The sequence below is a fragment of the Varroa destructor genome, unplaced genomic scaffold (genome assembly GCF_002443255.2).
Source record: "Varroa destructor unplaced genomic scaffold, Vdes_3.0 BEIS01000004.1, whole genome shotgun sequence".
In the NCBI taxonomy this organism is placed as follows: domain Eukaryota; kingdom Metazoa; phylum Arthropoda; class Arachnida; order Mesostigmata; family Varroidae; genus Varroa; species Varroa destructor.
The window spans coordinates 51742955-51759698 of record NW_019211457.1 but is presented as its reverse complement, the minus strand read 5'-3'; the positions used below and the strand labels follow the sequence as shown (position 1 = coordinate 51759698).

Genomic DNA, 16744 nt, shown 5'->3' with positions numbered 1-16744 from the left:
AAATATTAGATGACTGTTATCTGCAGTCTATTTCTTAATTATAATTACTATGTTAATTAAGTTAAAACTTTATACAATGTAACCTGCTTTTATAAAGGTACGGTAACTTTTACAGTATTACAAAATAATTTTGTTTGTTTACTCCAGTTCATTCGTTTGAAATGAAGAGATGTGTTTGTTGAGCGTAAGTAGTACATAAAGCATATATTCTTTATCTCTTTTTAATATGAATTCGAGTTAATTATCAGTTAGTTATTAGTTAAATTTACATTGCTATTAAACCTAGATATTTGGCACCAATGACGATATCTACTGTAAATATACCAAAACCGCAATATATCACGTACCTAATGCACACCGAGTTTGGGTAGAAGAAATTAAAGATATCAGGAAGAAAATGCGTGATAATGACGGTTTCCTTTTCAGCTAATTAGATATTCTGTAAAAATGATAGTAAATTGTGGAAATTCTATTTTCTGGTTTGATCAAGGTGTTCCACATTTGGAATTTTCAATGTCAGCAGTAATGGAAAGTAGAGATAAACGAAACTAGTTAATTTCTAGGTACCAATAAATTCACTCACTCTATATCCATTAAAGTATCCATTTAAATTAAAACTTATTCTAAGAGCACAATTACTTAAAGTTCTGAAAGCTAAGCAAGCGGCTGTGGTCCAATTATGAGTAAAACGTTTAAAAATAACAGCTAAGTTCTACAATTTAAAATCGATTTTCCGAAGCTAATTCTTTGCATGAAGGGTAAGGTCAACCGAACCCTACTGCTAATACCACTGCATTCTAATCTATTTCTATTTTGAAGTTGTTGTTTTTAATATGGCGTTCGTCGAATGATTGGTTGAAGGCTTAGTGACGTCTGAGGTATACCCATAGTTCACAGTAGCAAGACTAGACAAAGCAAGCTAAGTATTAATATATCGACTTGCATTATGCGTTCTATTGTTAGCTAGTTGTTTTACTAATGCGATTGGTCAAGAAAAACGGCATCGATACCTAAATAATCTACGAAACTTAACTATGGCACACATATCGCTTTCAATTTACCTGGCCCGTGCTAGGGTCAGCACGACCGATTCTTGGGGTGAACGCCGCACGACCAATACGTGGGGTGAAAGCCGACGGACCTCTCTTCACCATAAACTCTTCGTTTGTGTCTTCGTCAAAAGCTCCGATAGCTGCTCCAAGTCCGCCGAGAGTGTTCACGCCCTCCAAGCTCTTTTTGCCAAGTCTGCAAAGAATATGATACACAGAACTGACAAAAGTAAATCGACAGTTTTGCGCGTAATCAGCATCGAGTCCACGACTCCTTGAATAGTTGTTTAGTAAAGTATTCATTATCAGCGCCTGTTTCACTATTGTTCTGCATGCTCTATGATTATGGGCTTGCGGAAGTGCAGCCTTCACTGACTCAGGCATATTGATATACAGTATATAGATAAATTTATGTTTTCTATTTTACACGACGCTGTCGTTTGAAAGAATGCGATCTCTAAGTGTATTAAATTTTATCCCTAGGCCAAAACTGAACATTCTCCTTAGTTTCTAATGATGCTAAAGAGGTCTTTATATATCAGTATCAAATCATATTCAAGACTAGAATTACGTAGAGATACTCCGGGCCCTTGCAGGACTCTTCCGAAATAACACTTAGAGCCTATAGCTTTGTTCATATTCTTAATACATGTATACATTTGAAGGAGTACGCGACAATGCAACAAAATTGCGAAATTAGTAAAAAACGTTATGACATACGGTTAAGTTCTCCGATACGTGACTTACGTTCGTTTGCATCTTGCGGGTTGTGCGCATACTTTAGGCTACAACAAGGTCATGACAGACAGCGCTTCGTTCGAAAGTCGCTGCTTAACAAAAAAGGGACATTTCTACAACGCCCATTACGTCATCTAAAAATCAGTCAGCCTCAGGAAAGGCCCAAAAGAGTATTACTTAGTAATCATTACCAGTTACTCAAAAGTGTCAACGCATATAATTTTTCTACTACAATCCGGCAAGATCTCCCATTCATGTGACTTATTTTGAAGCGGTTGCTGTTGGAACAAGTGCAGCAAAAACTTACTCGTACGATAGTATTGGTCATAATAGCGTTCAGGATGAAAAGAGCCTTCAGATCTCGAGCAAAACGCTGGTGCTTTAACGTATCGCACGTCTTTCCGAGTCCTTCTTGTTATCGAGCTACGCATTTTCACTGCACTTGTTTACTTCAAATCTATTTTGCAGGTTTTACAAAGGTTTCGCAAACACGCAAGACGCCAATTCCAGTGTGATCACGATCATCATTGTCCCATGTCTTCTCCGTTGAGTGAAGGGCTTCGTCCAGGAGTGAGAGCAGTGCAGTGGGAATATAGCCGTCATTTTTAGATGTAAATATGGCTCAAATTCAAGATGAAATGTACTCAAATAGGGTATAGCAGTCCCTTAGATATCAGATCTAGCTAGCTCCTAACAACAACTTTGCCTGCTTCTGGGAAATGGGACAGAACATCACAGATATAATGGAATATGATGGGCAAAACGCATATAATCTTAGGCTCCTAAAATATTCATTTTATAGTGGAAGTCTTTTTTTTTACACATAAATAAAGCTTTGTAGCTTGGGCTATAGACGAGCGTAGGGATTTGAGTGACATACAGGATATGAACGGCAAGCGAAGCTCAGCAAATCAGTTATTTGCTACGACCGCTTATATTTTTCTTGTTCAGGTAATCAACAAATTACAGGCCGATTTAACTGCTACAACTCTTACTGCCCAGGTTCCGTAGAGTGCAAGCGCTGTGATACCAACGATGATAGGCGCGAAACTGCCTTCGTGGAATATCGGTGTTCGGCATAACAAGATGCTTCTAAGCTACCCCAAAAGCTGTTGTATAATATAGAGACCATAAGAGTAGTTTTTATGGGGAGAGACCCTGTTTCTATGATATGAAGAATCAATTGTATAAGGTAAATAATTAAAGGACTAAGGTGAGCTTTCATGACTGTAGTGACCCAAAAAATACCAACCTGCGGTTGTTGAGGTTGTGCATCGTATAGCTTAAACCTGAAGATTTAGTTTAAGCAGAACTACGGAACAGCGAGAAAAGATATTCTACGAAACATGCAAGGAACTCATTAACACTGAGGGGCAGTCAACATCGAGACACTCAAGTGCTGTGACCTCTATGTGAAGTATCTAGTATTTGCCATTTTTTCATTTAATTATATGCTAGTAAGACATGACTTTCATCTACAGCCAAATACACAAAAGGAGCAATTAGATAACGTGTGGCACGCTTCACAAACATTCGGTCAAATATGTGCCTATATAGAATGCTTTTGCGTCTAATGTGATACAGCGTTTTCTCTCCGTAAAAGAAGAACTCATTATGCGAATTGACCACCAAATGGCAAGTTATTTATGACCTTCCCTTCACTAGTGTTGGACGAAGCGCGCGCAAAGGTGTTGAATATAATGGGGCTCTGATATCCATCCCGTTCCGTCAAGTTTCTACAAGGACACTAATTTAGGTCTCGCGTAATCCAGAAGATAAGCAGCAGCTAGGGATCGTTTTCAAAAGGGGCCTAGAGAAAACTTGTATCCAGGAACGCCGAAAAGAATTTCGCTTGGTGGGTTTTAGGTTTACGTTCCAAAAAAAAGTGGGTATATGCTTAAAATTTAAGGTCACATTTTGTGTTCTATAGTCCCAAAACTGTGTGCCGGCAAAGGTCATATTGAACATTCAATAATTTTTTTATGCACCAATGCTTCTAAAACACAGTGCACGGTGCAGACCACAGCGTTTAACAAAATGGAATAAAAAAAACAATCTGGACAGGATAACTTGGGGTGTTTGACTAAAGATTTTCTAAACGGAGGATAGCGAGAATCAATGTTACGATTGCCCTCTACAGGCTTTCAAGTGTCATTTGCGACAGGTATCACAATAGGAATGAAAAAAGAATTATAGAGAAAAATGGTAAACAAAATACTGTTTTTTAATTGAGTAATTCCACTAATTACTTTTCTCTGCGAATAGCTCATAGCAAAATCTATTGAACAAATGATACATTTTCTGAAGGTATAATAATTTTCGGTATTTAATAACAATAAAATTTATTCTTCAATTCAATGTTAATGCACAATGATCACATTATGCAAAAAAATAGTGTCCATAAAAAAAAAGCAAGCTCTCCTTCTCTAAGAGTGTTTAAATAAAGTTTTGAGTTTAACGGTTGGTATTACCGTTGAGCATCGCTTCAGATGGCTGGTCCCCAGCGAAAACAGAGTACATATAAATGCTGTTTTGAAAATAGACCACCTTATACCTCTTTGCATTTAATAGAAATACGTTGTTACTGAACCATCACGGGGACCTCAAATTGGTGCTTGCCCTTTTTGTACTGGTGTTCTGTCCAGTGAAAACTTATAGCTAGGGATTTAAATTCTTGTAACGCTATAATCGCCAAAATTATCCAGCAGAGGCAATTCAGAAGCATTTTTCGAAAATTTTAAATTTTATGGTAAATCGGAAACAAGATTTTTGATAACACATTTTTCCAAGCTCAATAGTAAATACAGAGGTATTTCAAAACTATTATTTAATACTATACATGTAGGGTAGTATACAATAAGAAAAGAAGAGTTAAGACTAGCTTGCTTAACCAGTGAAGCTAGTATTTTTGTAGCAGATTCTTCTTTATCTTGTACTAGTCGTTTTATCAATCAATCAATGATACAATCACATTTTCGCGTAAACTGCATCATAGACGCATATGCCTTATATATGTGACTGACCATAAACGTTTCCTACCTGTAATCATTTGTGGTTTTGTCTGCTCGTAAATTACGAACGGTTGGGCAAGATCGGCACATGTCATAAGACAAAAAGCACTCAATGTAATGTAAATCATAGAATGGGTAACCTGGCTAGGCATTCAACGAGTAGCGCAAAGGTAAATTCTTAAAATGAGAAGGAATTCATCGTGACCAGATGAAGACAGGCTATCAGGAAGGCACCGATGTTCGAAAATGGGTTCTGTACACGTTTCAGCCGGTCGTTATTATTGGGCTGCGTAGTTATATAGTTGAAAATGCATGACCTACAACGATCACGCCTCAGCATGCTCCTGTCTGTCGGCGGGTTTGTCTGAGTAGCAGGGTCTTTTTACTACATGAGCCCACTGACAACCGTCCCTTGGCAACTACTTCGTGCATGGCGGCGACATTCACACGGGGGGAAGCATGCAGTGCGTCGTGCGAAACGCGATGACCGCTGTCAGTGACGTTCTATTTGGCATCCGTTCCGCCTGTTCCACCCCACAAGATCGCAAAGAGCGGAAAGACTAGACGTTGACGGTGAAAGCCGTATGAGTATCGGTAGTATCATTCACTTGTAGCGGGCCTCAGCCGCGGAGGCGAACGGTGTCTAATAAAAAAAGAGCAGTGTAGCTGAGTGGTGGTGCAGTTCTGTCAGCCAGCCAGCCAGCCAGCCATTTACAGCGAGCCTTGTCCGCAATCAAATGAAAATGGAGTTTTCATTTCCCTTAAATAGCATACTAAAGGAATACGGCTGGATTCGGAGTTTTGATTTGGTCTCTATTGGCAAATGGGACGTTTGGATAGTCTGGACAATATATGCCATAGAGGAGATGCGTTCATGAGTAGTAAGGTTATTGGACCTTGAAATATAAAAATTACAGGAGAACGTCAAGCGTTACATAACTACATAATCTTAAATCGAAAGTACATGCATTGTGTAGTATTTCCTCGACTAGCTTCAGAATTCTCTCTAGTCTTATTTTCCAAATCTGAGAAAACGTATTATGATACCAATTCAGACTGTAAAGTATAAAATCGGCGAACCTTATCCGCTGGTGAACCATGTCCGTACCGATGTTACAGTGTTTTCTGCCTTTAGTTACAAGGGCACGTATTGTCTTTAAATAGACCGTTTTATTGTGGCTAGCAAAGCGCTTAGAGGACATCCCTAATGGCATCTTCCCAAGAAACCTGATGATTCTACACCAAAACATATATCTTTGTATAGATGCGCGTATAACGGGGGCTTATACATTTTAGTATTCTTAGTGTCGTTTTTCGTCACATAGTTCATCTTTCGCGGCTAAAGATCATTATGATATTTATAAACGAAGTAGCCGACCAAAGTGGAATCGAATCGAAGATCTGGGCGAGGGCCCAGTTTCAATTTCCATCCGCTACGACTAGTTCGGAATAAGCTCACTTGGTCTGTTTGCCACGCTGAAACCCCTTAATAAAATGATAGGCTGAGCGTGACCCGACCGTAAATCATCAGGAAAAACCGCATGACGGCTGTTGCTTCTTGTTCACTATAACGCTCTAATAGTTACATATTTGTTAACCAGAGAAATTTAAGTGGGGATTTCCCTTAACACGAGCTCAAATTTCTTAGCTGCGCCTATGCGATAATCTCCAAGAGTAGATCCACATCGATTCGTTTGAAAATATTGACTATATCTACACATCCCATTAACAATTTTCCTACTTTTACCTGCTTGCGACCTTTCGTTTGAAACCTATCCATTATTTCTAGCTACTGATAAACGCGTTTCCTTGAACAAAATCGGCGGATACAGCTCCCATCAGATCTGCACCCCTTCTAGCAACTATCTCACGTACCCTATTCCTACTGCCATTTTGTCTTCTGCTACATCCATAGTGCTAGAACAAACCGCGCAATTGAATAAGTTTCATTAAGATGCTCTTCGTAAAATACGTGCAAGAGATTCCTTCACCAAACTTAAACATGATCTATAGAATCGTGCCTATTTCGTATGCTTGACGACATAGTTCTTGTGGTGCTATGCAGCTCCTGTTCGTCCACTGAAGAGGAAAGCTCGATTGACCCTATATCAATATGCATTTCTGTTCATTACTAGGATTCATATTATTAAATGAATGCTTGACATCGTCCTTCGCTCCCTTTACAACAAACAAACAAACAAGACAACGTTAAAACGTCCAAGATGCAGATCTTTATAAGAGATATGGGACTAAATGTGTAGTGACTCGAAAAATAGACAAAGCCAGATTCGGATATCGGGCAACTGCCATCACTCGGTATATGCCCCGACCTCTTAATCTAACATTATTCACAAGCGTTGTCGGGCTGCTGCACTCTGAATCAAAGATATGTATATCTATATGAGGCCAATTTTATATTATTGAATCAGCGATATTCAGAGAGTCTCCACGCCGGCATATATTCAAGGTTTTCGAATTTATTTAAAGTTCTCCTCGTTTCCCGCCCGCGATGCGCATCAGCTTTACATTACTCATAATTGTTTATATTAGGTGTCTTTTGCTCAAGCGTCAGACACGTAGGTGTCAGGAATGAACCGTTATAGCGTAGGTTGATAGTGCTCCCTGTTTTTTTCGCACGACTTATCGCAGAAGGAAAAGACGAAAAACTTTCAACCGGAATATTACTATAGACTGATCAACATGAACATATGGCAAACAGCACATAGGCAAACAGAATGAGGTCATATTGAAAGAAATGCATCTAATTTCGTCATCTTACCCTAAAGACCGCATTATAGGGCGCTATAGCGATCCAATAAGACTTTCTATGACGCCCGTATCGGCATTTGGAACTGTAGTAAGGGCACATTTTTCCAACACATTACGTTGCTGCTTCTTGATACCAAGTACCTGCATAATGATATTTCTAATTATATGAGGGTTCGATTACTTTTGGATTTTACAAGCAGTCAGTGTCATTATCTTATGAACACAGTATTTGCAGAAGTAACCTAATTCAGTTTAATAAATCCAAGAAGATTTTTTTCAAGCTTAGAATAATTGTCTTTATCATATAGAATAATTTAGTGCCGTTGTCCAGTAAGTACTCTCTGTTTCGTTGACATTAGCGTTTACGCGATATGAAGATTTACACGTAGTCATTCCGTAACCTTTTCCAGAACTTCACCCTTATTTATTAAGACACATATGTGTATACGCATGTGCCGGTGAAATAGGTAGTAAGGTATATTCAGATTACTTTCGACAAATCAACAGTTTTTTTTTTAAAAATCCGACCACAGGTCCAAGATCGCTGGTTTTCGTTTGTTTATTGAAGGACTTATGTTTGATCAACGCAGGGTTTTCAGAACAGCGACATCCCCGCGTTAATACAGTAGCAATGAGTCTACCAACAAACGTCATATGTCGGGATGCCATAATATCGAGAGAAAACCCTTTATACTTCTGACTAAGAGTTAGTTTGTCCTAGTCTTAGATAAATGAGCCAAAGTACTTCTAAAAGGCTACGAATGTTAACCCATCCCTATAACCGACCGCTTTGGAAGCAGTGAACCTGTATCCAATATTTTGACCTTTCTTCGGAGCTGAGATTCAAATAAACATACATGCATTTGTTTAGACAACTCCCTATGGCGAACAAACTAGGGCGAGCTAGTAAAACGTATGAGAGCCGATGTCTTCAAGGTCAACGGGCGGTCAATTAAATGACGGGTACTGGCTACGATTCATATTCTTCTCAGAATTTCCCTAATTTCTTCTCTTCTTTATGTAATTAAAATACATCGTGTTCTCGCGAAGTATTGTGTTTTAAAAACCATGATTGTACTACATGCATACTATTGTGTTGTAACACAAGTACGACCAGCTTGTTTGCCCTTTTCCCTTTCGTTTTTTGTTCTCCACCTCTACATAGCATTGTGAAGTATCTCCTCTGTTTTCTGTTAGCCTGTTAGGCATAATTTTATGTCGAGCTCCGGCAATAGAAAAGGAGGCTCTAGGCAAAAAAAGTTGTTTTACATCGCCTTTTTCCTTATCTTAGACAGCTACCGTGTACTGTAATTGTATTCTATAACTGTGAAGGCCACTTTAAACGGATTTTAAAAATTGACTCCTGGCAATGGAGGGTGCGCCTCGGTTGGTCATCTAAGGTCGATGAGGACGATTGAAAGCCACGAAAAATTATCCACAGTCATATGGCTATCGACATTTTAGGTAGATGGGATTTACCCGAAACTTGGAAGTTTAGGTGCCTTATGAATAGAGTGGTCATCACAAACAGACACGGCTTTCCACTAGCTCTCAGTCTCTCGCTAAACACCGAGCAAGTTATAGCTAAATCAACAGGTTTTTGTACAGCAGCATGACTAACAGCGAAAAGTGGTGTCTCCACGTCAGCATAAAGCTCGGACGAAAATGGTCCGCTCAAAGCAACATATCTGTCCCAAGAGATCATGGTTTGCGTTTGGTAGTACTGGAAATATCTTGTATGGAAACAGACTGAGAATAATGAAACAGTTAAGAACAATTTGTGTCTAGCCCAGTTATACCGAATGAACTAGGCTATCCAAGGGAAAAAACCCATGAGTCAAGATGGAGTCATGCTGCTTTATGAAACTCCCAGACTGCACGTGGATAGATTGTGCCAGACATCCTACAAGAGGTTAACAGAATATTCTTTTAGCCTCGCTCCAACGAATATTCACACTTTTCTGATCACTGGCAAATCAAATTAATAAAAACTCACATTTGATAATGAAAAGGGCCGCACAATTTCACTGGACCGCTTCTTTTTCAGCTGTAAATTCTAGCGAGAAGTCTTAAAGAATTTGATTGACAGGTAAGAGAAGGTCGTCGAAAGTAACAGCGGATACATAGAATGGTTTGTAGGTAAGGTTTGTGGTTTGACGGTGCATTCTCAGTTTGGTAAACAAAACCTCAGTTGCTTATGCTCCGACCGGATACGTACATCCCAAGGGTCTTGGTGACGGCTAACACGGTAGCGGCGTTGGACTTATAAACCTTTGTGTTTCGAGTTTTAGATCTGGTGTCGTTCTTAGGAATTCGATGGTGTCATAAGCCAGGTTGGCTTACGTTTTGTGTGTTGATGTGGATACCCGCGTCAGATGCCAAAAAAGTACCTCTAGATCCGGTAGTTATAAGGCACTTTAAGCTAAGAGTTCACCAAGAACCAAAAACCTATTTACTTTATAAGCCAGGTTCTACACAATAGTCGTTAAATGGCCCTTGTAGACTAGATTACTACACTGGCTGGCAATTTCAACTAAAATTTTTACAGCTTAAAATATATATATATATATATATATATGTCTCATAAAATAAAAATGTGCATAGACCAGCAATGCCCATAGGTCAGTGATGACTGGGAGTCTTTACCAATGACGATAGTTGTTGCGCCGAATAGTCAATTGTATCACGGCAATATCATAAAGCAATAAGCACATTTTAATAAGTAGTATCGATATAAATTTTTTATGTAAAAAACTGTGAGTCTGCTTTTTTTGCTTTAACTGTGTGCTTTATTGATTTTTCCCAATGCTGCTACACCGGCGATACTATTATGTCTATTTGTAGACGTCGAAAACATTCTCTGTTTGGCTATGTCGTTTTTTCTTCAATGTATGCCCTAAAGCCAGTAAATTAAGGAAGCAAATTTATAGCTCAATGATGAGATTAAACTACTTTTTCCTGCTAAATCAGATGTATATATATATATATATATATATATATATATATATATATGCTTTAATCACTAGGGGATAGGAAGTAGCGCACCCACGGACAGTTAGTTACTCTGCTTTGTCTAAAGCTCCTAACTTTGGTCTTACAACAAGTTGAGGGTGACTTCAACGCGAATTTTCTAAAATCCGCTAGAGATACTTTGCAGTCTAAGATAATTACGATCTCTTCCATCACATTTAAATAGTTCTAAATAAGCGCTTCTGCGTCAGGTTTTTGAATTCCCAATGAGTGGGGCGTAACGGACGCGTATTCTGCAACAAGCTGGGAGACGTAGGTCGAAACGATTTCCTTTACGCGAGAATATGCAATGCAAGTTGTTTTTTTTTTTTTTTTTTTTTATGAAAATGTGTTCATGCAAACATTATTCACGGTACACCATTTATGGAAGACTACTTCGCTAAATATTACGTCCTTGGAAGCCGGCGGATCAACACATCTTTAGTACTTTGTTTATTTTAAGAATGCAATTGTGCCGCATGTAACATCGCAACACCAATCAACCCGTTTTAAAACCCATTTTGCACTTACTGCTGTAGGTTATAACTTTTATTGTAAATTCGTGCTTCCATCCATAGCAAAAATATCGATAATGAAGGGTTTCGGTCCATTGGAGAAAGAGGTATAAGGATAGGTTTTATTATGTTGACGATGCATGCCAACATCATTGACGCGCTCGAGGAATTGCATAAGCTTAATCCTTTGTTGCACTTAGCTTTGTTTGTAATATATATATATGAAATATCAAGTGCCGATTGAACGACTCGCTGAGATCCTAGAGGGTTCAAATTTGGCCAATGAGTATCTCCGATCAATGCAGCATGTGATGATAATGTCTTTCGGTTGTAAGTCACTAGTTCATTCATTTGATATCTGTGTTTATACTGGTTTTAACATGTCATAGTTAGAGGCGGTTCTACAGTGAGACAAGTACAGTTTAAACATGTGTGCTACTCTTTGAAAACTGGGGTTTTTCTAATGGTGCATCATACGCATTCCTAGAAACGTGTTCCTACTTTCAATGCGGTGAGTACAAATACTTATTAGTCAGGATTCTGTATGTAACCGAGACACTGACCGTGGCACGAAGGCATCCGTCCGGCCCACACGAGGGTTTGGAATGAGCTGTCGCATCGTACGTCGGAACAACGCTTGCAAGTCCTCAGGGAGTAGGCGCCTCATGGATGACTGGCCGAAACTACCCAGACCGTTCATGGAGCCGCCGACATCAAGCGACCTCTTGTGGCGTTCAATACGCGGTGTGAATGCGCTATGGCCACCGCGCTTCCTGAAGTAGGAGGTTCGAGCCCAAAGTACGAAAAAAATGTGCGCACACAATAAAAAGAGAACAGATCACACAAATTTGAGAAATTCGCTCGTACAATTCGTATCTACTGAACATACGCTGCAAAAGACATGACTATAAGATGGATAAACAGCACGGCAAGACACTGAGAGGACTTCTGTGTGCACAAATGCATGTTTCTCATACGATGAGATAGATTGAGCCCACATTCCCGTCGAAACATTCGTTGTAGCAAAGGCCGTCGGACAACGTCGACTAGTTTAAAAACAAAATCTCTCGTCAGGCAAAAACAAAACAGTTGACAAAATTTGAGAAGAATGCGTTTTGGGCTACGTTATAGTTACATGATAGGTAAGTTAATTCCCTATCTAACAAGAGCATTCAACGTATTCGTACAAATAACGAATGCATGACGGATGTTTGGGGTTTTTAGTCGAAAGCTAAGTAGGTACCGATTTTTTTTTTTTTTTTTTTATTAAAACCATACTAAAAAAGAGGTATTTTAGATTTGTCGAAAGGAGGCCATGTAAAATATAATAAGAGATTCGGGAAGAGCTGGTGGGCTGCTACTAACTTCTTTGGGCATACCAGCTGGACGACCCTACCAATGTAAGTCAGCCTCAGTTGCTTTTGTTTAACTAGCGTGACATAACGAAAGGCATTTCTTTAATATTCATCATCTTGCAAATTCGACCCTAACGGTTGATGCACAGTAAAGCATGCAAAGACTGCTTGAGAAAACCGCACGTTCATGGATATTATACCTTCATATATATATATATATATATATACCTTACATATATGTATACGATATACCTTATATACGATACACCTTCATGGATGTTTGTTTTTACCGAGGTCAAATGGCTATAAGCCAACTTGACCATTCGACTTTCGGGCAAACGTTAATTATCTTCGTTACAAACGATAACGTATAATACACCACACATATAACATTGAATAAGACCCATATAGTTGTACGAAAATTTTGCTTGCCAGGACCGAAAGCTTGTCGGAAGAATATAAAGAGTTTTGTAAGAAGATTTTCAGAAACTAGCGTTGCGCCTCGTGCGTATCGATTCGCTATAGTTAGTGGTCAGTTCAAACTGGTATCTGTGTCTTTTTTTTATTTTTAACGCATTTTATTGTATTGCTCATGTCAAAAGGATTAAAGCGGTCGATTTTATCAATTCATGTAAGCTGGAATATGTAGCAGGGAACGGTGTAAAAGGCTTTTTCAGAAATTAAGTATTTACGAATGTAGTTAGGCCGAGAGCCGTTTTAAACTACAACAAATCTAGTCAGGGTCCGGAACGTCTGATCGGAACTGTATACACAACTTAACCAGAAGAGCGACAAAAATTTGAAGAACGGTCACTCATCCGAATGCTATATGTCACACTCCGTACCACTCCAAATATCTTCCATTAAAGCATCCCGATGGAGATTTTAGTGTTTATCGATTTAAGCAACTTGATATCGATCACTACTTGACTGCCCTCACGGCTGGGTTATACAACTCAGCCGTTAGGCGACGAATCTGCTGAGTAATGAGGCGGGCTCGTTTAACAACTAGAGCACTGATTCCGCAGCGGCGTGCTTTATGACCTTTGCAGATGAATAGCGTTTTCCAATTAAATTTAATCAAAAAAAAAGGCAAGTACCTATATACTCAGGATGTTTTCTAGAAGAAACGCGCAAGCCGCCTGATCGTTGGCTATACCGCGTCAGAATTCTGACCTATCTTGTAGATTTGACTGCTTCATGTAGATAGCTTTAAAAGATCAAATTAGCAAATAAAAACAACAAAATTGCGTACAATTTGGCACGTGACAGCACTGGAAATTGTGCTTCTTAAGGATATTGCAATTTAGCACCTTGGATGCTTTAACTACCTCGGGATGAAGCTACTATAAAATAAGAGCTTTCGGTGCTCATATTATGAAAAGGACCACAAGAGCATAAGTCGTATATAGTTAAGTTGTCTCCAGTAGTTGCAGAAGCTGTATCTACCGTATTCTCTATTTCCCTAAATGGACCTCACGGCATTCCTCAAAGAATATCAGATGACCACCAGACAACTTCCCAGTCTTCTTCATATAAAACCTAACCTTTACAAGGACCTCGAGAGACAACCAGGAAAAACAAACTTGTGTTCCAGTTATGTGAACCAGAGTTTGCCACAGGGACCACAAGGAAGAGATTCGATACGTCAGAACCTATATATACGGTATAAAAGAACGCAGATTAAAGGACTTAAATTTGGCCTTTTTCCGCACCATTGCCATAGTCAACGTTGCATAGAAAAGTCAATACTGGATTAACGGCAGTAATCGAATGAGATGCATCCAGCGTTATCGTCAGGTTCTACCTAAGATGTCTGTGTTTCACGAGTTAATTGGTTGTTTCCTGTGCGTGAGCTATAGAAATTGATGTGATCTCTGCCAGGATGACCATCGCCTTCCCTTGCTTTATTTGGCTCGTACGTAATCGTACATATTACTGAGTTATTTGCTATAGATTAGGTTGGAAGTAATTGATAAGGTATTTGATGCCCTATGATTTCCAGTTTATAGAGAGGGCTGAGATTAGGCAGGTTTGGTTTAGAACAGTGGAAGTATTTTCTCAAACTTGCACAGCATGCTTGTGAGGAACGTTATAATGTCGTAGAGTAAGACTCAATTTAAGTCACTGGTCTTCAAGTTCGTACAAATGTTCTTTCCTTATTCACCATAAACATTTTTCTTAACTGTTATTTATCTAACATTGGTAAGATATTGTCAATGCCAGCGAAGACGCGTGATCTTTTAGTTTATGGTAGTACATATTTTAATTCACCCAAGTAATTCATATTTTTTTTTCAAATTGAGGTTTATCTAAAAATGGCGTTGGGGTTAAGTGTGACACACGTGATAGCCCGCCTCGTGTTTTTATGCGTCAAAATCATAAACACATCCGCGCTATAGATTTTATAGTATATTGGTCGTTTTGTGAAATTATCCATATCACAAAGGAATCACGGGACGCAGCCATCTTTTCGCCTTAATTCGGTATTTTTTCCGTTACGATCCGTTACGATGTGAGCCCTGAGCTCACATCTGAGATCTGCCAGCAGCATGTCGTGGCGCTGTCAGCATCTTAGCTTAGTCCCAGTAGTTTGTTAATCTTTTTATAGAACAATAAGCCTAATGGTGTTGCCACATTCAACGCCAATTCTTCCCAACCAAGTTGTCGTCGTCTTCTTCTATATTATTTTGTAAATCGATGTTCGAAAAACAAGACCGAAAACAGAGGTTGCTGTTGCAGGAAATAGAAGAGCCGTGTGAAGTGGGCAAATTGATACAACCTGATTACGAGGAAATAACATTACGGTTATATTCATCGCTGAAATCTGACGTATGAACGAAACTATCTCGAACTATCGCAGTAATGCACAGTCTAAAGCAGTCTGAATTGATTGTTCAGTAGTCTATCTTGTGCAAACACCCGCGAACAAGGTACGTGGAGTACACTCTAAGGACGAAGCTGTTTGTTTCTAAAAAATCAGGAAACTATGGGCAATTTTATTTTAATATTTTTATCTTTTTTATTATTATTGTATTTCTTTGTATTTTTTGTAGACTCGAAGGTTAAACAACGAAAGGCCAAAGTTAAGACTAAATATGTAGTATCTGTAGCCAATAGTGGATGATATAAATCAGAGGGCCTTCGTCTATGAAACTGGTAAAACCGTTTTGAGCTGCTGCAGTAAGGACTAAGAGAAGCAAAAAAAGAAACAGAGCAAAGTAAGACTCCGTACGTAGGGGCAATATATTCTCGCCAGTAGAGCAAAAATTGCTAGTAGAGTATTACATTTCGCAAGTCAACTTGCGCCGTAGCGAGGCAGATGATAACGCAATTTGGATACGAGTATGCCTGCGTCTGAGACTATGAACCTCTTGAGAGGTCTGGCTTTGGTAAAAGAAAGTGTCGGGGAAATCCTCGCAAATTTGACACACGTTAGGAAAACATTCTATTTCGAACCCTAGAATATCTATAACTGTGAAGAGACTGAGAAGTAGGAACGTGCAAACTTGCTTTGAAGTCGTGGCCAGCTAAAAATCCCCTGAAATATGGCAAATAACCTTTGCCAAAAGAGGCACCTCCGTAAACGTTTGTTTTAGCATCAGCGCAATTGGTAATACAATGCTTTCGTTCCTTCCCTTTCTTTAAGCAAAATGCCTTTTCATTCGGCAGTCTTGACGGATAAAACAATACTGCTCGCCCTAGTGGTTGGATAACTGCGGAAGTCTTCGTCGAGGCATTATGTGAAACACTTTAAAAAAAAAATCAAGTCTTCTTTATTTTGGCTAATCATGAAAGTCACGTAAACATTGAAAAGCTTCTTTTTACTAATAAGTGCGGCGTAACATCCCTCTCTTCGTAACGGAGACTATGTCACAAGTTAAAACGGACTTAAAAGCCATCTAACCATTCAATTGCGATATATTAGGTGACGACAAGCTTATCTGCTCTGCAGCTATCGGCGACATGGACATCGCCGTCATGAGACTAGCAGTAACGAGACTTCAAGCATTCTTAAAGATCATGGGCGTAAACAGGAATTGGAAAACCAGTGTCGAATATGGTTCGGCCCTGGCTCGCCCCTGTTTTCGGCCAAACGGCCTGGCAAAGTCGCAAACCGATTCAAATTACAGTCCCAATTAAAACAGAATGATTCATAACATTTGTTGAGAAACAGGCGCAGCTATATTTTATGCTTTCGTTTTGGCTAGCTTACTCATTCAAGGGGTTATTGTGACCCCTCTGGAGCCTGCTACTCGATGGGTAAGCTGACTCCGTCAGGGGGAAACACGCCGCGG

The 16744-nt window shown here is 39.2% G+C and overlaps 1 protein-coding gene across 2 annotated transcripts in view; it reads right to left on the bottom strand.

Moving 5' to 3' along the window:
• Nucleotides 1–16744, bottom strand: part of LOC111250488 (uncharacterized) — a 48972-nt gene that overhangs the window by 3683 nt on the left and 28545 nt on the right. For both annotated transcript variants that reach the window (XR_015327516.1, XM_022805833.2), the window contains exons 3-4: nucleotides 11655–11864; nucleotides 1062–1245 (exon numbers count right to left, since the gene is read on the bottom strand). Coding sequence is in view for 1 of the 2 variants with exons in the window: in XM_022805833.2 (XP_022661568.1) it covers nucleotides 1062–1245; nucleotides 11655–11864 (394 nt within the window). In the remaining variant the exon portion in view is untranslated. The remainder of the gene's footprint in view (nucleotides 1–1061; nucleotides 1246–11654; nucleotides 11865–16744) is intronic.